The sequence below is a fragment of the Protopterus annectens genome, chromosome 14.part0 (assembly GCF_019279795.1).
Source record: "Protopterus annectens isolate FY-2018-M chromosome 14.part0, PAN1.0, whole genome shotgun sequence".
Lineage (NCBI taxonomy): Eukaryota > Metazoa > Chordata > Ceratodontiformes > Protopteridae > Protopterus > Protopterus annectens.
In genome coordinates, this window is record NC_056748.1 from 1,119,149,986 (window position 1) to 1,119,174,398 (window position 24,413).

The window sequence follows — 24,413 nt, forward strand, 5'->3', positions numbered from 1 at the left end:
CCACTTCATCTCTAAAATATGGAACTCCCTTCCAGCCCACATAATAAATAACTCCACCACCCAATTCAAAAACTCCTCAAAACACACTTCCTGAATCACAGATTCTGTACCTGTACTACACCTGGATAGTAACTCGTATGTCTGTTTTCCAGCAGCTAGAGAACAGCTCATCTACTGCTTTTGTAATGTCTGCCTGGGGTAATAGTATCACTGAACACTGTAAAGAAACCTAAAGGACATAGCATGTCTCTTATGTTTACAAATGAGTTATGGAAGTTATCTGCTCTAGCTTCCTGCTATACTTGCTGATAAACACCTCTATAACATGTATATATTAATGTAGCCTGTGAATGTTGGCAAATACACTCTTTGGTTAACTCACTATCTTATATGTACTGTACTTCTATATGAAGAATAAAAGTGTGTACTCTATATTTTGCTTAATTACACCTTTTGATTAACATGCCTTTCTCTTGTTAATGAATGTACTACTCTGGAGCTTTTCTCCCCGGGCCTCCACTATAAATGGATATATGTCCAGTTGGACTCTCCGGGTTAACAAATGAAAAATAAATAAATAAATAAAAGTTTATCCATGTCATAATGTCTTTCAAAATCAAAAATAATCTGAAAGGAAAACTTAGAAAAAAATAGCAAAATAATTTATTTTATTTATTTTATTTTACATTTGATGGCCAGGAAAGTCCGACTGGACACAGGTCCATTTTCAGCAGAGGCCTGGGGAGAAAAGCTCCACTTATAAATTTATCTGTTTAGCAATTGTTTTAAGAAACAGCCCTGTATTCTTAATAGACACTTATAAAATAATATCTAACATTGCTTCTACATGCTTATGTACATCACATAGCTGCGTTTTTAAGGCAAACAACTAGCATATAGGAATGTATTTAGTAATTAGTTACAGACATGTAAGTCACTACCATTGGAATAAAGCATTTTTAGGAAAGAAAAGAAATCTAGAGGATAGGCAGTACTTGAGTCATCCTTAACAGTATCCTTGTATGACTGCAATATAGTGGATTAGCCTGGGGAGTCACATGGGCACAGCCAGTTGCTAAAATAGTGGGTTTTGAGTAGTTTCCTAAATTGTGGGGCAGACCTTGTAGAAGTGATGTGATTTGGAAGGGAATTCCAGGTTTTTGCTATTGTAGAGGCAAAGAGAGTTTTACCAGCTTCATTCTTATGTTTGATTACTTTTATGAGATTTTGGTCTGTTGATCTTAAGACCCAAGTGGTGGTGTAGGGTTGTATTAGATTTGATAGTTTGGGGGTTTTGTCAGGGCGGTAGAACAGTTTGTGGGCTGTGGAGAGCTGAGTAGTAAAAAGTAGATGGGGCAACTCAAGCCATTTGAGCTGTTTGAGGGAACGACAGTGATGGTCCTTATTAGTGGTGCCTGTAGCAAATCCGGCAATCTTGTTATAGCAAGCTGTCATTTTGTTTTGTTCGCTGTGGCGAAGATTTGTCAGGATTGGAGAGGCATACAGTAGGGTGGATAGTAGGTGAGTTGTACCAACAGTGGCTTTGGCATGGCTGGTCATGAATTGCCTGTTCCTATACAAGAGACCACGCTTTTTGTGCACTTTTTTGAATGTTTGGACTATGTGTATGTCAAATTTGTTTATCAATTACTACTCCTAAGAGTTTGGAGTGTGGTGTAGGGGTGATTAAGGTATTATCCTTGGAGTTTGTTGAAAACCTTGTTTAGTGCAGAAGATCTACCAGGAGTGAAGAGAATTAAGTTTGTTTTTTTGGGATTTGAGTATAAGTTTAATGCTAGAAAACCATGCTTCAGCCAGTGTAAAGTTGTGTTGTGTTATTGTTTGTAGTTTGCTTAAGGCTGGGGCAGCACATATGATAGTACTGTCATCAGCATATTGCACTACAGAGGCAGAGGGGGGAGGATACACCTATCTGATTTGTAAATATGGAGAACAGTAAAGGACCAAGAATCAAACCTTGAGGGACACCTATGGATTCTGGTAGGAGGGAGGATTGTGTGTCCTGCCACAGAACTGCTTGTTGTCAGCCTGATAAATAGCTGTTGAACCACGATATATACCTTCTGTATGATTATGGATATATAACGTGTACATATTTCATTTTATTTAGCATGCTTACACTGGCTATAATGGTTACATCAATAGTTTAACTCCATTAGAGACTTTCATTTGGTCTGGAGTTTTACTGTGGTATACATAAGCGTCTTATGTTTTCTATTAATTTTGACATTAGTTCCAATGCTGACATGTTGAATTTTTTTTTTTGGGGGGGGGGGGGTTACTGGATGGCATGGAGCACCACTGTTAATTGGATTGATTTAGAATTTCCTTTTTTTGACATTCCAAATAAAAATGTTTCCAGAACTAGCATTAACTTTTCATTTGGATTCTAAAGTTGCTTCAAGAAATGGTCTTCACAAGTGCATGTGAATACAATAAGTGCTGTTTGTTCTACTAATCAATATCTTAAGACTGTGTCGCTGTCCAGAGGAACAGCTACCCCCTACTACACAGTTTGGCAAAGTCAGTGGCATAGATATACTCCTCATAAAATGTAAATGTGACTGACAGATTTGGTTACCTCCATGAATTGCCAGCTTAAATAATAACTTTAGCATGACTCTATATTTAAAACTAACATGCAGTTATTGTAAACATGTAACTGGCTAGTTCTTAATGCTTTATGCAAATGGAATTTTTAAAGCTGGGTTTTAATGGAATAAATGGAAACTTCTCCAGAATGTTTTCATAATCAGTAACCCTTTTGACTTCAATTCTAATGTTAGTATGTGTTTGGTTGGTTGGTTGGCTGGTTTATTTGTTGGTTTGGTTGTCTGTTTTGCAAATTTCCTAGATGGTACTTTGAGTAATGGAGTACTGCTATAGGCTTACTTGATTGCACTTAAGTAAACCATTACAATAATTTTTTTCTGAACAAGCACAAACTCTGAACTCAAAGGATGAATTCTTTTCACTCCACAAAGCTTTTGATAAGACAAATGACCCAGTGTAGGAGGTAAATTTTAAGCATCCTATCTGGAATTTAATTAATTTATTTCATTTTTTTCTTATTTTGACATACAAGTACCTTCTGGGCCACTAGTTTACAAGATGTTCAGAACAGTCAACAGTTTGCAGAACAGTGGCTGTGCCTTGATGTCTTTCAGACCAAGTAAGTCATGCTTGTACAGATATTTTATTGCACTCTGCTTCAGCGTCAGGTTTCACTTTTGTATATGCATTAATTGATTTATTGGTCCAAGGTTGCCAATGTATTTTCAGATTGCAGCATTTATTTTACTATCTTGCTCACAGTTCACACTGCATATGCTGAACAAAAACTGTTCCCCAAGGCAGCGGTCTCCAACCTTTTTTTTTTTTTTTTTGCACCAACGACCAGTTTCATGTAAGACAATTTTGCACAGAGTGGCCATCTTGCGCGTATAATAAAGTGCATAATATTTATTTATTTGGCATTTGTTTACCAGGGAGGCCTGACTGGACTTGAAGTCAATTTTCAGCCAACACCCGGGGAGAAAAGCTCCCAAGTACAATAAAAAGCAGTTGGCAATAATAACCAAAAAATGTGTACATTCTGCTTAACATCATAACATTGATTTACTGTGGTTGAGAGGTACATAAACCTAATGGCAACCTTATTGACTTTAAATTTATAAGAGCAATATTTAAAATCTGTCCCTGTTATTTGGTTCTGTCCAGCATACCTCTCAACTGTACAAATTTTCATAGACTGTCCAGATTTTTGCCTCATACTTTTGGTCTGCTTCTCATAAAATTGTTGTTTTCTGGCAAATCACTGGCAGATCATTGAGGCTTGAAGTCCGAAAATAATGACAGACAGTTGAGTTTCATACCCTTCAGAAAATTCATGCTAATCCAAAACCTGTATTTCTATCTACTAAGTTTATAAGAGCAGTACTTAATCTCCCTATTTTTGGGCCTTTGTCACACCATTATTTTTGGCTTTGTCCAGATTTTTCTATCAGAACAAGTCATTTTTTATAAAAGGTTTGTGGACGAGTTGTTTTTTTATAGTTTATAAGGACAAGTTTAATGTGAATGAATTTGTGGAGCTTTTAAGTGCTAGTACAACATTTTTAAAGTGTGTGGTGGGTGAAAGAGATAAAAAGGTTTCCTTCCTGGATGTTATAAACACTAATAAGAATGTGTTTTTAAGTAGTATTCATCATAAGAGTACTTTTTGCAATAGTTATGTCCACTTTAAGAGTTGCCACCCTTATTTTATGAAGAAAAACATTCCCAGAGGACAGTTCATTCGAGCATCTCGAATGATAGTGGAAGATTCTGTTTTTTTACAGGAAGTTAAATTTTTTAGAGAGTTGTTTTTAGAACGGGGTTACCCCGGTGACCTACTTGATAATATAGCTCAAGAGGTCATTTATAGGACAGAAGTAGATTTTCCTCCTATTTTGAAGTTTTGTTAAAAACTAACAATGATGTATTAAGGGGTACTGATATCAGTAATGAGGAAGACGGTGCTAGATTTTGTTTGGAGATGAATACAGATAGTACGTTTATTCGTCAGATTATCAGTGACAACTGGAAAGTTGGTACTGGAAATGTGGATTTAGCAAAAGTTCTTGGTAATGGCCCCTACTTTTATAAAAATCAAAACTTTAAGCATATGTTAGAAAACAAGAATTCAGGGCCACCCCATGTTTGTGGTGAAACTGGGGGTAAGTTGAAATGTTCAGCTTGTAGGGCATGCAGATTCATTTCTAAGGGTCCCTTTGTATTTTTGGAACATCTACATTACACTATTCCAATTCCTGGAAAATTGCAATGTGGTACCTTGCAATGTGTTCAACATGCCCAGGTTTTTATGTCGGTATGTCCACCAGAGGTTTAAGTCAAGGGGTATTGGAACATCTGTATGCTATAAAAACAAAAATATAACAATGCTCTTTATAAACATTCTTTGACTTGTTCTAACTGGACGAAGTTTACTTTTTCAATTTTGGAAGTTGTTAAACATGATCTTAGGGGAGGGGACTACAGAAATTATGTTGAACATAGGGAAGCTAAATGGCAGAGTAAGCTTGCTTCTTATTTAGCCTCTGGTTTAAATGACATGGTGAACATCAAATGTTTTTTTTAAAAAATAGAAAAATTGCTAAAGTTAGTATGCAGGGGTAAATGCCCTTATGTTTTTAAGTCATGATATTTTTGTAGTATGCGTTTTATACATTGTCATTTGTTTAATTGATTTATTAGTAGGACAATATGATTGGATAAAAGTTTTTTTGAAGGGTTTAAATGTGTATTGTCAGTGTAATTTAATTATTTCTGAGGAAGTCTTTGGGATGAATAGCGAACATTAAATTTTAACTGCGCTAAAAATCTTTCCAGTTTCTCTGGTGCCTTTCATGGTGGATTTTGTGGTAAATAGCAAAAGCGCTGCTTAGGTTCATAGACTAGTACTAAGCTAACTGCCCTTGCGAGCCATTTTAAGCTTAGCCAATTATCCCTTGTGAGACTCAAACCCTGCACCTTGTGTTTTTAAGACAAACACCTTAACCATTAGGCCACCCTCCCACCCCTTAGTGAGTATAAAATAACATCTTGATCGATCTCATTGCTCACACACAGTCTCTTCTTTCATGCACGCATTCATTCCCACATGCAGACCAACACACAAACACACTCATACACATATTTACCTTTTCGTTTCACTCAGTGCCTGGAGGCTTGGTACCAAATGATCCACAACACCAGTGGTTGGTTTCTGCTGCCCCAAAGTAACCAATTTCCTTTGTGATTTATATATATCCTTTCTATGTTTTGAGACATTTTGTCAGTGTCTCTATTTTTTTCTCACAACAGAAAACCATGCTGATAGGTGAACTTGTGGGTCTCTAAATTGTATGTGTATGAGGATATGTTTATGTGCATGATTGTGCCTGAATCTAGGTGCATGCGTGTGATTGGAATTGAGTGGGCATGCATATGTCAGTGTGAGTGTGCATGGATGTGTTTGTGTCTGTGTGGTTCTGTGTAAAAATGATGTCCTACCAGGGCTTGGTAATTTGTGTTACACTTACTGAATGATGGAATAGGCTCTGTCTCTCCATGGCCCTAAATAAGACAAAGTCAGTATCATAAAACGAATATGGGAATAAATATTCCTTCCTTCTGTTCATCTAGCAAGGGAGTGCTCCCATAAATTTTATTTTGTGTATATTAATATATTTTTATGAAGATTATCTCCCCCTTGAAAGTATCAACTCTCACGGGTTATGGCACAGCTTCCTAATGCAGTTTCAATGATTTTGTAGTCAAAATATCAATGAATACCTCAAAATACTCAAATACAAAGTATGACTGAAAGTCGCAAATCACACACAAAAGCTCCATCCCCACACCCCTGCTTAGATATATTCATCATTTCTGAGATCCCATTCTCTCGGAGGAAAAGAAAACTCAAGTTTTAATGCAATATCTCTGGAATCACATGCCAATAATTGACAGTAAAAGAGGTGGTCATCAGTGCAGTAACCCCCATGACACACACGTCTCTTCAACTTTGGCTGTAAGAAGGCAACTGCATCCACTGTTACACATCTGTTGAGTAGATTTCATATAAATTTATTGCTTTTTAAGGTTGCCATAATGCTGATACCCTTTGTTATCAAGCTTATAACCAATGCTTCTGCTGTAGGTAACATTTCAAAACATTCATATGTATAGAAAAGTGAGGGAATCAGTACCACTCTAACTAGTACCATAGTAGCACTCTCTTTAACTAGTACCATAGTAGCACTCTCTTTAACTAGTACCATAGTAGCACTCTCTTTGACTAGTACCATAGTAGCACTCTCTTTAACTAGTACCATAGTAGCACTCTCTCTAACTAGTACCATAGTAGCACTCTCTTTAACTAGTACCATAGTAGCACTCTCTTTAACTAGTACCATAGTAGCACTCTCTCTAACTAGTACCATAGTAGCGCACTCTTTAACTAGTACCATCTGTGTTTTATCCAGTGATTACTTTCTAAATATATTTACCTCCTTTGCTTTCTTTGTTTTTCCATAGGGCCTCTTTAATGCCATTATAAAATGTTCCTTCTCTGGTTTTAGAACACCTTATCATCCTTATGATACAATCACTGCCCTTGTCTTTGTAAGGGGGGGGGGGGTGCTTAATGGTTACAGTCTTTACATCACAGATAAAAGTCTAAGGGTTTGATTCTGATATCTGATTATTGATTAGGCTTGTAATGGCCTGTGGACTGATAGCCTAGTATTTACCCATGAACCTTTAATGTGTAAGAGGTTTCCATGAGTGCACACTTACAGAACATCACTAGCTTTCTAATTTCAGTGTGTCACTTTTCTTCTACCAGCAGCAACCTAAAATAAATAACTGCACAGTATGTATTAGGCAGTTTACATTTAGGGATAGTTATACCTCTGGCGACATTATTGCTATTTACTGGGCTAATTAGAAGCAGTGACAAAACTCTCTTCTGCATGTCCGTCACAGTTAACCGAGTAGGTATGTCTATTTTATTTATTTATTTATTGCCATTTGTTAACCGTGTTTGTCCAACTGGGCTTGTGGTCCATTTTCAGTGGAGACACGAGGAGGAAAGCTCCAGCTGTACATTTTTAAAGTACAATTTTAAACAATATTGATATAATAGCAGTTATAGCAAAAAAATTCACATATGTTGGGTTACATGAATAAGTTAAAGTTGCATTAAAAAGAAGCTTAGTAACATAATTTTACATTGATATAGTTCAGTAGGTCAACAATAAACATATTTTTGTTTGTATAAAATTTTGTAAATGCATAGTAGACACATTGGAGAGAGAGGTGTAACGAGGTACTGAGTATGGACCTTTTGAGGGTAGATAAAGGGTGGGAAGACTAGGTGTCTATATCTGTTAGTAATAAGGGTAATAACACAAGGCTAAGGATATTAGTGGGTTTGAGTCTTTTAACAGATGTTTGCATTCTGTGTGAACCTTCTTTCAGTGATACTAAAATTTCCATTTCAGCTCCAAAAAGAAAAAATTGTCCTCAGTGGTTTTAATTGCTAAGAAAAACATAGAAATTAATCTATTATTGAGAATATATGAGCCAGTGTTGGCATTGAATATAAAACCACAAATTTTGAAACGTGCATTTACATGGAATTTATGTGCAATAACGCTCTTTGGTTTAAGGTTCTTTTAGGTATTTGAATGTGGTTTGGTTTAGAAGTTCAGATTTCATAAAATATTGAATTCAAAGTTGTAAATTTGCAGTAAACTGTAATGAAAGCAGATATGTTTCTACCACCTGAAATTACTGACTAATGCCATATGATCGCTCTTGAATGTTTGTTAGAATTCATCACCAGTTGTTGGATATTTTTTTCTCTCTCTTTGCAGGGAAAGATGCAGCAGTCAGTCTAGCGGTCACTTGGCCTGATGGGAAGTTCATGAATCGAGCAGTTGCTGAGGCAGAAATGAACACGGTTGTTGAAGTTCCATACCCTCAGGAGGGGGAGGAGTTGAAACAAGTTCTAGAAGAAGACGGGAGTAGGGCACTTAAGCAAGCAGAACTTGAGGTGTGAAGAGCTCTAAGAGAAGTGCAACTTAATTTACCTTGAAGAAAGTAACATGTTTAATAAATCAAAATATATAGCTAGCTGTATGTAGGTATATATGCAGTGCTGAAATCCATAGAATTTACCTATCAGAAATTGGAATGTGTCATTCACAATTTTAGGTCAGACTTTTGCTATATTTTTATACCATCTTCCATTGCTTACCTTCTGCTTAGCCATTACTCACTTTGCTAAATAGTTTGTGATAATTACTTTCTTGCATTTGTTGAGAGAGCTACATCACATCTGTATATTTCATGTTTTCATCATAGACACCAGTTAACAGTGATACTGTTTTAGCTGTTTATTTCAAATACTATAACTGTAAATCAGAAATGATTGAATGAGAGGTCTGAACTCAACATGTCCAAAATAATAGGCACGAGACATTGATATGTCTTATTTTCACCAAACCCAACAGTAAATGGCCCTGTCCTATTTATAAATATCAAATCCTAAAAATGCCAAACAGATGACTGAATTCTGTCTGCTCAAAATAATTGACAGAAATCACAAAATGTTTCAAAAAGGGGACATGAAGTTGACAGTTACAAGGAAAGTAGACATATTTGCATTAAAGCATTTACCTTTCTGTAAGGTTTTACAACCTCATTAGAATACAATTCTTTCCTGCAAAAAGTGCATTTAATTGTTATTTTCTTTGTAACATAGCTTCTTTAAAGTAAACATAACATTTTCAAACATTACTGTTATTTATGTACATATTTTTTGGGCTTAACCTAAACAGGTAGAACCTAATTACATGTATGTCTCAGTCTTGTCATGTATTAGATTCCAGACGTCTATTAGCATGTCTTTCTTGGTAGTGTGCGCTTCCTTAATACTGTTTCATTACCTAGTCTTGGTACTTGTCAGGTAACTAACTGGGCATTAGGTCTACTAAATGTAATGAAAGTCCCTACAGTTTATAATTCAAGTGGAGTGGACTTTGGAAAACAGCTGAGTTAGCTGTGCACTGTTCATATGTATGAGGTAGTTCTCCCCAGAATCATTGCATTGTGGGGATCCACCAATGACCTGCTATATCCAGTAATACTGTGTAACCGAGTTGCAAACAGGATGCTGTAGGTCAGCAAACAAATTAGCTTTAGCAATAAAACTCTGAGGAGATGTGCCTGGTGCCTTAGTAGATAAAGCATACGACATACTAAGGTAACCATTTGAAATGTCAGGACCCTGATAGTGAGTCCAGAAATGTGGAGACTGAATGGCTGAAAGATCAGACTTGGATATACTAAGTTCAAGATGCCATTTCTCTGAGGTATGATAATCTCACAGTAGGTATATATAAGTCTGTGGGAGGATGGGAGACTTGCCCCCCCCCCCCCAAAATGAAAAAGGAGAACAGCGGTTTTCAAGATTCTCTTTTCTCCCTGTTTTTTCTTTTTGGCTTGTCGGCACTCAGCATTTTGAGTGCCAACATTTCAGTAAGGAGCCACATACTAAAAGGCAAGATAATGTATTTTCTCATTTGTCTTTATATTTAATATTTGTGATAAATGTGACTAGAACATAAATCACCTGATATTGACAACCTCCCATACAGAGCTAAATTAGGGCTGACAGATGGCTGTCAGTGCAAGCAATAACAGTTGTTGTTGTGTCTTTCGGCTTTTTCCCGGTTAGGGGTCGCCACAGAGGAACTCCAGTCTGCCAATGATGAGTAGCTGATTTTTACGTGCCGAGTTACCAGCCTTGATGCACAACCTTCAACGAAGGCACGCCCATTCATGCATGTCTCCACGTAGAAGATGCTCTAGCTGAGAATCGAACCAGACAGTGTCTTACTGTGAGGCGACAACGCTACCGCAGCACCACCACCGCGAGACAGTGCAAGCAGTACACACCAGAAATTAGTGGCTGTATACTAAATTCATGTGTGCCTTCATCTTACAGTATTAATTTCATCCATATCTAGTAAACGTCAAAGTGGTGCAGGGGCTACTGTTGTTGCCTCATAGCATGAGGTTCCACGGTTCATTACTTGGCTTGGGTGCCTTCCATGTGGAGTCTGCATATTCTCCATGTATTTGTGTGGATTTCTTCTAGTGTTCCAGTTTCCTCCCACATTCCAAAGACATAAGTAGCTGGACTGGACATTCTAAATTGGCCATAGGTATGAGTGTGGATGAACTACTGCAGGATTATCCAGCTGGCATTGCAAACCTTGGCTCTAGATGATTGTCACTGCTGGTAACACCCTGACCCCATTTACCCCATGTGCAAAAATGGGGAAAAAGGGGTTTTGGATGGATGGGTCTAGTAAACTTTGCCAAGCACTTCTCTTCCTTTTTATCATGAGAAAAAATACTTACAATGCAGTTTTTCAAAAGAACATCCCCCAAAAGAAAATTGTTCTAGAACAAATGCTTTGCAGATGTACAGCCACTGGTACTACCTATTTTCATTGCCTTGTTTACCCACACCTGATGCTAGTTCTGATGTACCTCCTCTGGGCAAGTGACCAAGGAGTCTGTATCCTTACCACGGACCCCGATGAGGGACATTCACTTGGAATAAAAATGGATGCACACAGTATTTTCAGATGCAGCTCTCAGCACAAAGCACAATTTCTCTTAAGAGCACACAGGGAATACACTCCCGTCCTGGGGCTGGGTTTCCCTCTCTCACCAGGTCTAAAATAAGACTCCACAATGACCAAGGCTGTAAAGTTGGGTCCTTAGCAGAGTGTTCCAAGTGAATTCCTCCACCACCCTCTCTGTGAAACCAGTGTTCTCTGTCCCTGTTGAAAGCAGCTGACACACACACACACACACACACACACACACACACACACACGCGCGCACACACACACACACACACACACACACACACACACACACACACACACACCTGGGAAAGCCCGGCACAAATTTACCAGTTAATCCCCTCTGCTGAGACTATAAGGTAGACACTGTCACCAGAAAACTTCAATGCCAGCCACTCTAAGGCTCTTGCCAGGGTATCCAATTATACTTAGTGCAATTAATACTAACACAAAATGTAGTGTTTTACCAAAGCAGCATGGCTTTCAGAAGTGGCCACAGTGTCACCAAATAAATATAAGCATTCTCAAAGGTTAAAATATTCTCTAAAAGACAAGTAATAATGAAAAGTTGAAATATATTTAATAATTAACATGAAAGTACTAAATATCTATTTACAATAAACACCAGAGTTTCATTCACAGGAAATATTAAAATGATCCACACAGCTACAGAAAAAAAAACTACTTAACTAATCTCACTACATTTTCTTGACTGATCTAACAAATTATTTCCTACTTACTTAATAAAGCAAGGCAAGATGAAGTGAGTGCGTGGTCTTATCAGTTCCAAAACAGAGTGCCCTGAGACTTCTGTCTCATCTAGTATTAAAACATAATTTCAGTCCTGGATTACAGAATGGCATCACATATATCTGGTCATCTGACTTTTGGTTCCCCTACTACCAGCTTTACTAGAAATTGAACCAGAATCTGGCGCTTTTGTACCATAATTCACACACACACACACACACACACACACACACACACACACACACACACACACACACATCTTTGCATAAGATGTGTTATAGCATCTGGAAGCTATAAAACCATTTCAAAAACTTCCACCCTTCCAGCATAGCAAGTATTTCACCCTTAAGGACAATACAGTAAGATTCCTAGTCCTGGTTTTCACAGATATTTTGTGTCTGGCTGCATTCAGAACTGTACGATACAATCTTTATGGCCTATACTAGGTACTTTAATTTTAGACTATTTTTCAAAGTTAGCTGGACTGAGGTTAATCTCTCTTCTTCCAGTATCCTGTGTTGCAATATATTTCAACCGTTACAATACAGCCTGATATACAGGTGTATTTCTTTACTTTCCAGCAGGCCTCACTGTTGGTACATTTTCAACTCAAGCACCTGCACAAATCAGTTTGATATACAAATAACATATAATTCTTCACAAAACTCCAGCTAGCTATGCTTGCCTATGTTAGACATCCCCACTGCCTTACTTCTCCTGTCATAACTAGCAGTACCTCACATCTTCACACTAGTAGTGAGCAAATCCCTATACACTCAACACCCCACAGCCACAGTTAGGCAGTGCTTACCCATGCCATGTCAATGTGGTTTGAGTTAGTCTCTGGCAATCTATAACACTCCACATGAGTATCTGTTCCACAGTCTCACTGTCTGTTCAGCCTCCTGCATGCTTCACTGTAAACTCTTACCCCTTCTCAAACCCTTCCTTCTGCCACTTCCTTGACAGCCATCTCTAATGCTGTCCTTTCTTTCTCTTCTAATCTGTATGCCCTGCCTCATGACGTTGGATTCCTTCTCTTCATTCATTCTCTCAATTCTGCTCTCCTGTTTTCATACTTTTCCCACACGTGCTTATCTTTATCTTGCCTTACTGCTTGTACACCTCGAATATCCGTCCCTGTCCTGCTGTCCATGAACTCTTCTGTTTTCTGCTCGCTCTTAGTTCTCGTTGTTGCTTCACTGTTGCACCCTACTTGACTTTTCCTGTTTGCCTTTGTCTTCTGTCCAACTGAATAGAAATTCTCTCTACATTCTAAATCTTTCTCGAAGTTTTCAAAACCTCCTGTAAACCCCATGTCATCTCCGAGATCTCTAAGCTAACCGATGTCCCCCTTGTAATCATCTTCCCTATCTCTCTGTTTCTTGTAACACCACTCTTCCATGCTACCTGTTTTCTCCTCTTTTATTGCTGTTGTATTATTCAGTTTAATGCTACTTTTCTGGATTACTTTTTGGTCTAGTTTCCCTTATCTGCCCTGTTCCTGTACACATTAAATCCTTCGCATTGTTCCTAACTCTTTCTTGCTGTTCTGTGTTGTCCTATATGTTCTGTTCATTACTCTGTCATCCTTTTTAGATGAATTTGTCATACGCTTTCCTACACTACCTACCCCAGTCTGCCATTGGCCACATTGCAGTGTTCTAGCCAGTATGGACAGTATACTGCTCTTTCTTACGGCCCCTTTATAGTTTATTTAGTTACCGGCATAATATACTGATCAGAAAGTGACCACATTCAAGTATATCCAGGTGAAGACTTTCATGATTTGAAGTAATAGTACAGAAAAAGCAACTAGACAATGCCAAAACATTGTTAGGGCGCTTCAGAAATCACGGTCTTGTTTTGCTTCATGATATTATGCATTCTCTGCTGCGTTTTCGATTACAGACAACCCTGAGTCAGAGAGGTAAGAACGGAAGGATTATTGAAATTATAAGTGGTGAAGAAATGAAGAACCCTGGGTTGATGCATATGAGAGGGACAGGCTTAGTGAAGTCAGGGGAAATCAGAAGTACCCACACAACAGTTTGTTCTTCTAGTGGTCTGAAAAAAAAAGCCTTGAGCAAACCCCCTTGATAATTTAGCTATAAAAGTCTGCTGTCTGTTCAGGTCTTTTTACAATTCACAAAGCAGTTAACCTACCATAGGCCTCACAAAAAAAAAACACAAGGTTTGCTTTCTGGCCTGCACTATAGAACTCTTCAGACTCTCAGATATCAGATGTAAATAAAATGAGTGGAATAAAATGTGAGAATAATAAACAGCCTAAAAAGATACTCATTTATACAGCAGTTATTGCAATAGTCAAAAAAGGCTTGAACTGCTGTACTTGGTCATTTTGCCACAAATTATAGTGTCCAGCTTTTTCTAAAATTTTCAAAGTGATAAATATACCCTCTGCCTTACACAAAGAAACACAAAGCTTGTATATGTGCCATCCTCTAACCTTTAAAACTCCAACCTCTAACCTTTAAAACTAAATCTAAACTAAAAAAGATCCAACTCTCTAAATAAAATAATGCTTGAGGCTACATAAGGAGATGAGTGGTACTACTAGATAGAAACAGGTATTCTAATGATCATCCATGTTGTGTTTTTGGTGAAAATGGTAGCTTATAGAGGGACACCCAAATACAGACATGAAACATGTCCTGGAAGGGGTTTTGTAAACTAAAGAAGCGTGAGGAGCCTCAGATGATTAGGTGACCATTGTTTAAGACCACAGTATGATACATTGAGTATTTGTAAGGCATATGGTGTTAAACCTGGACAAGGGAATAGGCCTAGGACAGAATCTTGTGCTCTCCACTTTTAAATGAAAAAAGATTTTATTTATTTCTTATTTGTTTACTGGGGAAGTCCAACTGGATTTTGGCCCATTTTTAGCAGAGACCCAGGGAGAAAAGCTCCACATAAAAGTTTACAAGACGAAACTAATTAACAGTACATGAGTTTACAGTTTGCAACAGTAAAAACATGCTTACATACAATTTTGACATATAATGATATGACAGTTATGAACAACAAAGTAGATACTTCAATACGACTTTGACAAAGTGGTCTTGTGTGAAAGTTAGTAAACAATATCTGAAAACTAGAATAGAACATTTAACTTCATGTCAGTGTTGTAGATATAATAGAGCTGTATGTAGATTAAGTCTGATGTGTATTGTGTGTTAATGTGGGTGGATTAAAGGAGAAAAAGTAGTTGGTAAGGTAAGTTTATAGGAAGAAGAGAGCAGGCTATAACAGTATTTCTGTTTTATTTATTTTACATTTATTGACCGGGATACTTTGACTGGATACATGTCCATTTTCAGAAAAGGCCCAGGGACAAGAGCTCCAAGGGAAAACATTCAGTAAAGTCACAAAATAATTACATGTTACACATAGTTTGCAGACTCTAAAAGAACAAGCAAGTTATACAATCTCTCTCTCTCTTAATTTCATAAGTATGTAGACTAAAACAATTATGACATAGTACTTAAATTATAGAGAAGGAGATTGTCAGGATTAGTACAAGGACATAGCTAGTGTGTTTTAAAATATTGTTGAGACTTTTTTTTAATTGAGTTAGAGAGGGTTCTAGAGTAAGATGTGCTGGAAGTGAGTTCCAAGTTTTGCCAGCAGAGTTGGTAAACAGGGAGTCCGCAGCAGAGTTGTTGGTTTTGAATGTTATCTGTTAGATGACCAAAGTGGCCTCAGGTTACTATAGGGGGTGATGATGATTTTAAGTGGAGGCATATTTTCAGGATGGTTGAGAAGTTTATGGGCCAATATGAGCTGATTATACTGGAGTAGGGAAGGCAATTATAGCCACCCTAGCAGATTTAGGTTATAACAGCAATGTGGTTATAACAGCTAGAGAGTTTGGCAAGACCGGATTTGTTCAGGTTGATGATTAAAGGGGAGGCATAGAGGAGAGTAGATGAGAATGAGCAATAGTCCTAGCAAGTGTGGTAAGGAAAGGTTTAATCTTATAAAGGGAGCCAAGTTCTTTATTGGTGGTTTTAATAGTTTGATTGACATGCATATAAAATTTGAGATTATTGTCTACTATAATGCCAAAGAGTTTGCTTTGGGCATCTGGGAAAATAACGGTCCTATTATTAGATTTAATGGTAAAGAAAAGTGAGGAGGACTTAAAAGTGGGAGAGAAAAGAAGCAGCTTTGTTTTATTAGGGTTTAAGATCAGCCGACGATTAGAGAGCCAATTTTCAACTGTGTTGAAAGTATTCTGGGTTAATGTCAGTAGATCTGATGGAGACGAGGCTGAACAAATCAAAGTGAGTTGTCCGCATATTGAATGTAGGTTGCATTTGGGATGACAGTGTGAAGGTCATTAATAAATATAGAGAAAAGAAGGGGTCCTAGTATAGAGCCCTGGGGGACACCTAGGATGATGGGTAGATGGGTTGCGTCTATATCAGATTATCGAACTTTTAAAAATTTGAATACCATATGGTCGAGACCATATGTTCGAACTCCTAAAAGTTTGAAAATCATATTAAAAAAAAAAAAACAGAAAAAAACTACCTCAAAGGTTTAGCAGGGGAGCAAACCCCCTAGCCACCCCCACACTCTTTAAATATACCACCTGCGAGATCGCACAACAGTGCAGACAATGGAAAACTTCCACTTCCACACTGTACAGAGAGCTCCGTTGAAATATTATAACTTTTAAAAGTTCGATCATATGGTGTCAGCCATATGACGTTCGAACTTTTAAAAGTTTGACAATGTAATATAGACCCAATGGGTTGAAAGTTTGTTCTGTCATAGTACGGCCTGTTGTTTACCACTTAGGTAAGCTTGAAACCATTGGAGAGCATGGCTATTTAAGGAGACTGACTTCAGAGTATGGATGAGTAGTTGGTAGTTAACCATATAGAAGGCCTTGGAGAGATCGAGGAAGAGGGCTGAGGATAGTCTGTTTCAGTTTTGGTTTATAGTGTTCAAGAAGGATAGGAGGGCTGAGGTGGTACTGTGATATGGCCTAAAGCCATGCTGAGAATTGGCCAACAGCTTGTTCTGAATAAGATCGTGCAGAAGTTGTTTATGGACACATTACACCATAATTTTAGCCAAGGGTGATGGAATAGTTATGGGTCTGAAGTTTGACAGTTCAATGGAGCTACCTCCTTTATGAAGTGGTATTACATGAGATATTTTCCAGATTGAGGGGATGGTGACTTCGGATATAGTTCTATTGATTAACATGGAGATGGGGTATGCTAGGGCATCTGCAGATTTTTGTAGATACTCTGCAGGGAGTAGATCAGCAGCTAGAGTGGTTGGTTTTCATTTCTTAATTAGGGCTCGAATCAGTGATGATAGAAACAAGCTGAAAGCTAAAGGAGAGTTGGATTCTGGGTATAGCAGCGTTTTAGTTAAAGCAATTAGGAGTTAGCTGACTAGCTAGGGATTGGATAGTCTCTGTGAAGAAAACTATTGAAGGAATTTGCAATATCCTCTGGGTATTTATGGTTAGACACTGAAGGGGTTAAAGTGGAGGTTTGTCCTAGATGAAGAAGTTTGTTTATTTCTGCCCAAAACCTTTGAGGTTTGTTTTGATGTTTGTTGAAGATGGCAGTAGTAGGTTTTTTGTCTAGTATAATAGATTTTTTGTGTCATTCCTTAGCTGTCTATATCTATGTTGATGTAGTGGGGCTTTTGTGGCATGCCAAGTGCCCCATGCTTTCTTTCTAAGTATGAGTTTTGATTTGGTATCGTCTGAAAGCCATGGTGCAATTTTTGTTTTGGTTCTAATGCAGTGAGCTGGAGCATGTGAATCAAGGATAGCAAGGAATTTGTTATTAAAGTATACTACCGCATCATCCCGTGATATTTGCTTTAGAATTGACCAGTTGCATGCCTTGAGTTCATTTTGGAAATTGGTGAGGTTGAAGTTCTTATTGTTTCTGATAGTTTTATAGGTGGGCTGGTGGGAGTTGTCCACCTTGTGCTTGATTATATAGGCAAGAAAGTGATTACTTAGGTCATCTGGGAGGATCCCTGACTTGTACATATGGGGTTGGCTATTGGGCTGGTGGGAGTTGTCCAACTTGTGCTTGATTATATAGGCAAGAAAGTGATTACTTAGGTCATCTGGGAGGATCTCTGACTTGTACATATGGGGTTGGCTATTAAGTATCCAGTCTAGGATACTTTCTTTGTTATTGGGTTTACCTATCCTGGTGGGGCAAAATATGATCTGCATAAACCCATACAGATTTACATGGGTTGTAGGGGATTCTGAGAAACGGGTATTCCAATCAATGTTGAAATCTCCAAGCACAATGGTTTCTTGGGGGTAGGTACTGGATAGCCATTAGAGGATGTCTTCTAGGATGTATGGGGGAATGTAAGTGCAGACAATGTTTATACATTTGTTTTTGTTAATTTGTAGTTTGGTAATAAGAATTTATGCATTATTAACCTGGGGTGGTAGGGAGTCTGTAGTAACATTTAATGTAGTTTTATAGAGTGCAGCTACCCACCACCCGTCGTAGTAGTACGGTCTAATCTAAGTATGTAGTACCCTGGTGGGTAAATACCTCATTGTCTTTAGTTGCTGATTTTAGCCAGGTTTCTGTAAGACAGATATATATATATATATATATATATATATATATATATATATATATATATATATATATATATATATTTTCCTCATAATATAATATATAAGGAAAAAGATGCTGAATGTTTTGGTTTTTTTAGTCTGGGTTGTTGCAGGGGTGTACCCATTTATTGGTTAGGTGTCCTTTTAGCATAGTTTTGAATTTTGATAGGTTGGTTGTGTTGATTATTCCTTGTAGCAGTGAATTCCAGAGTTTTCCAATTTTGTTGGAATGTTAAGCTTCACCATGTTTGTTTACAGTTAGATATAGTGAAAATATAGTTAAACAAAACCAGAAAGTATCTGTTAAGATGGTTGCTTTGCCATCTGATGGTATATGAGGAAGGACTGATTCACCAAAGTTGATGAAGTAAAAGGAAGTGATCAACCAAGATAAAAGCTCATTTAAGCCACTGAAGGTAGGTAGTACCAGTAAGATGACCCATGTCCTTTTATTGAAAGAAGTGTCAATAGCATGGAAAAGTGGTGGAAGGATCAACACCAGAGTGGAAGCATGATTGTGACATGTGTACATAAATACATGCAGATATCATGTATATGTACACATGCATTTGTATGCACAGACACACATTACAGATATCATGTATATGTACACATGCATTTGTATGCACAGACACACATTACAGATATCATGTATATGTACACATGCATTTGTATGCACAGACACACATTACAGATATCATGTATATGTACACATGCATTTGTATGCACAGACACACATTACAGTTATCATGTATATGTACACATGCATTTGTATGCACAGACACACATGTACCTACATATACACATGCAGAGACTGCATAAATACATATTCGCTCTCAGGCATACATACATACATACATATATGCAAACATACCAACATCTACAATATGGCTACTGAGAAATTAATTAGCAGAAGTTGCCTTGAGAGAGGTATGTCCCTGAGAATAGTTCTAGAGATTTTTTACCACAAAGTTACATGTAAAGGAAGAAAGCAACTTTGAAAACAGGCAGGAAAGTTACAGGGATAGAAACGAAGTTCTCACTATGATTGAGAACTGTAAGCACAGTAAAACGTTGGGATTCATTATAGCACAATAACATAGACAGATAGAAATCTGTTAGCCCATACAAGCTTGTGGACTACCTACTGAATTAAGGTACTGATTGGCTTAAAAACTGTTATCCTTGTGTTCATCTTAAGCTATTTTTTGTTTTACTTCTTTGTGACTGTGTTGGTCTTCAAAGTTCATTGTATGTTCGCTGACTGAAGCATATTTTGAGTTTTTGTCAAAAATAAGCTGATGCAGAAGTGTGGCTAGCTATTCAGGTGCCCTGTAACATCTCTTGACCTGACACTCTCCTTAACTTTGAGGAGCGAAAGAAAAGGTCTTTCAGGACTGAACAGACCAAGCAGCTCAATGCAACATTTACCACAGACAAAACAGTAATGCACTTCAGTCCTGACCACAAAAGTATTGCTGACTTTCAGAAATGCTTGTCCAAAACTGAATGCCAGTACTGTTTGTCGATCTCACCTCAAAGCTACATGGCAGGCACTCTGGAAAAAATATTCAATGACTAAATGAAGATGGGGAAACTTTATTCATTCAGTATTGGTGCCCATTGTGTTACTTTGCATTTGTTGCTGGGAAACCACAGCCATGACTGGTTAGAAGTCATTTTAAAAAAAGAAAGAAAAATGTTTTGCATACTAATTTCCCATTTTATCCCTGCTAACAAAGTGCATTTGCTATTCAAAAGGGAAATGGGTATTTTCCTGGACATTCCAGTCAGTAGATGGGAAAGCTTACTCCCATATATTTCATCATGAAGTAACACAGTAGAAAGGTGTGAGAACATCAGCAGGCACAGCTTTTTTTAGTCTAGTTTTATTGTACTATGTTTACGTGAATGTAGACCTTGAGCAGTCAATTACCACCATGATATTCTCAAAAAGATGGATCACTGCTGCTGTTACAATATTTTCCAAGTTACTAACAAGTTAGCTACTCATCCAAAGTCCCCCTGGACCTTACCTCAGTAATGAGTAGCAGAACCTTCATGAGGTGCCTCAGCAGCTAAAAGACATAAACTATCTCTGGTGCACTTCCACAGCTGTTTGAAAGAAAACTAAAGGGGAAGAGCCTGCACAATGAAAATTGGTTTAGGATAAAGAAGCAATTTTAATAAGGACAATTCTGAGTTTTAATGGTCCATTCCTACCCAGCCAAGAGAGAGTGTTAGAAATTTAACTCCAAGTAAGAGAAATAACTTTAGAAAAGCCTGGGATACGTAAGTGGATGCCCTGCAAGCTGTATTGGCATCACTTGCAGGCAACACAGTGTCTCATTCATGCATTGTTGTGGGTAGCGTTGTGTGTGTCAATATTTTTCTCCAGTATAGTTTTCAAGTTTTACTGTTCTTGTAAACAAACCTCAGATGTTCTCTCAAAATCTCAAGCATTCCAAATGTCCCAAAAAACACTCTATAATGTGTGCTAATAATGTTTTTAAGTGAAAAAATACTGCTGTTGTATTGGAATTCCAAAAACATTTGAAGAGTCCTTTGTCCGATTTTTAACCTTTGCAAGTTTACTGCTTGATGAATACAGTATAGGACCATAGTTGAGTGCCTTATCCCTGTAACACACTGAGCCATGTCATCTAACAACATGGAAGTGTAACCACATTCAATGAAATAGTTGCTCCCCCCTGAAAAAACATGATCTTCAGACACCAACCAAGTGTGATAAGTTGTCCCCTTTCCAGATTCCTTTTTTGTCAATAAGGATGGTGTTGGCTACCAAAATGTAATAATTGGTTGAAATATCCTTTCTGTAAATGGTAGACTTGTACCTTTCCTCCACTGAGTTTTTATATAAAGTAATGTCCAAATAATTGATGGAACATTGGTCACACTGGAATGTGGAGTGAGTACGAAAATCCACAAATTCAGACAATTCTTCAATGGTACCCTTCCATATGATGAATGTATCATCCAGGTACCTCAAGTACTTCTCCACCTTAGAAAATTGCTTCAACAGGCTCTAAAATAGAACCCTGAGCCAAATGTGTTGACTTGAAGCTTAAACCATTTTAAGAGGGAAAAAAATCTATTGAAATACTCATGGCACTTTCTACAGACTTTAGCTGAAACCACTTTTTGTCAGATTCTTTACTGGTTACCCTCAACATCAAAGATTTATTTTCAGTCCTCCCACACAACAAAAGCCTAGATTGTTTTTCTGAGGCCATGGTAATGGGCACCAAACTCGACCATTCTGAGATTTGTCTGGTACACTAATGTATGGAGATGGTTCTCAAGAATAACTTTATTATGATGGGAACTTTTTTTAAGCAGCGCAGAGGTGTGGCAATGGGGGCAGCTTCAGCCCACATTTTTGTAAATATGGCCTTTGGTATGTGGAAACCACACACATCTCAACACCACTCAATATTCTAAGGTGGAGAAGTACTTGAGGTACCTGGATGATATATTCATCATATGGAAGGGTACCACTGAGGAACTGTCTGAATTTGTGGATTTTATTAATCACTCCACCAGTTTTCTTGAGTTTACATTTTAGTGAGACCACTGTTTCATCAGTTATTGGGCATCACTGTAGGCAAAAACTCAGTGGACAAAAGGTACGAGTCTACCATTTAAAGAAAGGATATTTCCTCCAATTCTTACTTACATTTTGGTAGCCGACACCATTACTGGCAAAAAAAAAAAAATATGGTGAAGGGGACAACTTATCAGACTTGGTAAGTGTCCAAAGTTAATGTTTTTCAGGGGGAAGATGGCAAACTTTGCAACTATTTCATCAAATGTGGATACCCTTCCACATTGTTGGATGACATGATTCAATGGATTACAAGGAACCAGGCACTCCAGCTATGGTCCTATACTGTGTTCATTCAACATTACACTTGTAAAGGTTAAAACTCAAACAAAGGACTCTTCCAATATTTAATCATTCAATACGACAGCAGTATTTGTTCACTCAAAAACATTATTAGTACACATTGGAGAATGTGTTTTAGAACATTTGGAATGCTTGAGCTTTTGGGAGAACATCTGATTTTTTTTTTCACAAGAACAGTAAAAACTTAAACTATACTGGAGAAAATGTTTGACACTTGATATTACCCACAACAATGCAGGAATGAGATGATGTGGTGCCTGCAAGCAATGCTGACATATCTTTCAGGGCATCCACTTAATTATCTCATGCTTTTCTATATTTATTACTTTTACTGGGAGTTATAATTCTAACAATATAGGGGTAGTTTATATTGCTTTTTCTTCTTCCTGCCCTGCATGTTATATTTGTAAAACTGTGGGGCCACTTCATTTGTGCTGAGTTCATGAAATCACTTTTATGGAGCGGGTCAACAAAGGTGGTATGCTTATAAAACAGCAAACCTCTTATGTAGTTCTACAGAGTCATGTTGAATTCATGCTTCCAAAATGCAAAACTTCAAATCCAGATCATCTGAATAGCTGAGTTTATTGACTAAAATTACAGAAAATAGACTGTTAAGCGCTTTCGTCCCCAAACAACAACAGAGGGGACTTCATCAGAAGTCTGTTCTGACTATTATATTAGTTCTCTGCTATGTTTGCTATGTTTTGCTGTGTTATTTTATAGTTAATATTTGAAGCAGGTTATTCATTATTTTAGGGTGGTGTTTGGAATCATTGTTGTGCAGTTGAGGAAGGCTGTCACACAACATCTGCATATAAAACCAGTAAAGGTTCATTATGCCCATTGCAAGATGGATCAAGGCCCCTTCTGCAGTACAGCTCCATACTATAAACCTAATACTGCACGTGCAAAGTACAAATGCACCCCCCTATTATCTTGCATAATTCAATATGCCAGTGCAATTAAAGTACTGGCTGGTCATATTTGGGTAGCCTACAGGACAACAGCCATGTATTTACCCATGATGCTGTGCTTTTCAGTGCAGTCATCCTCATCCCCTGCTATTAAATTGCTCAGTATATTAAGCTGAGTTCCACAGTAGCACACTTAACACATGCATATGCAGTGCCATTGCATGGCAGCATGGTAGCCACATTAAGTAATTGTAAAAACCAAGCAATAATTTAAATATTACAATTATATTAGCAGTACCAGGGTAACATAAAACAGTGCATTAGAACATGATTTCTATTTTATGAATTCTAGAGATCTTAATTTATTTCCTTAATGCATACATGAAAATTTCTGAATTACATTATTTTACAGTAGACCTTGATGATTGCAGTGAATTGTAGAGAGAGATGCAAGTTTGGTAGGAGACAGTGGAGAGGTCAGGTACAGTGCAAACAGAGGTGCAGGTAGGTGTACTGAAAAATGTGGACTTAATGTATCTAATATAATAAGCATTGCCCAGTGATACGACAGTGCTGCTATATGGTGAGGCAGTAGACAATTGTAATAGATTACTTGATAAGCAGCAGTCAGAAATGGAATATGTATAATGTGATGAAACAGCAGAGTACATAACAAATGCTAATGCTGGAGGTAAACACTTGTTCAGGAACTATAAGCAATGAAAATTAGGAAAAAAAACATAAGCAGACATGGCAGCAAAGGAGGATAAGCAAAAATGAGCAAGTGATAAGGAGAAAAAAAAAAAAGACCAATAAATTAATCTAGTATACAGCTAAATTACTTTACCTGATAATCCTTGCTTGGGGATTTAAACTTCTAATACAATTCATCAATTTGCGTTAGCCCCTCCCCAACCAAACTTACATACAACTCCCCACTT

General features: G+C 37.5%; 1 protein-coding gene across 2 annotated transcripts in view; it reads left to right on the plus strand.

Moving 5' to 3' along the window:
- CRTAC1 (cartilage acidic protein 1) overlaps nucleotides 1–24,413 on the plus strand; it is a 2,772,383-nt gene that overhangs the window by 2,205,817 nt on the left and 542,153 nt on the right. For both annotated transcript variants that reach the window (XM_044056906.1, XM_044056905.1), the window contains exon 12: nucleotides 8,442–8,620. In XM_044056906.1, coding sequence (XP_043912841.1) covers nucleotides 8,442–8,620 — 179 coding nt within the window. The remainder of the gene's footprint in view (nucleotides 1–8,441; nucleotides 8,621–24,413) is intronic.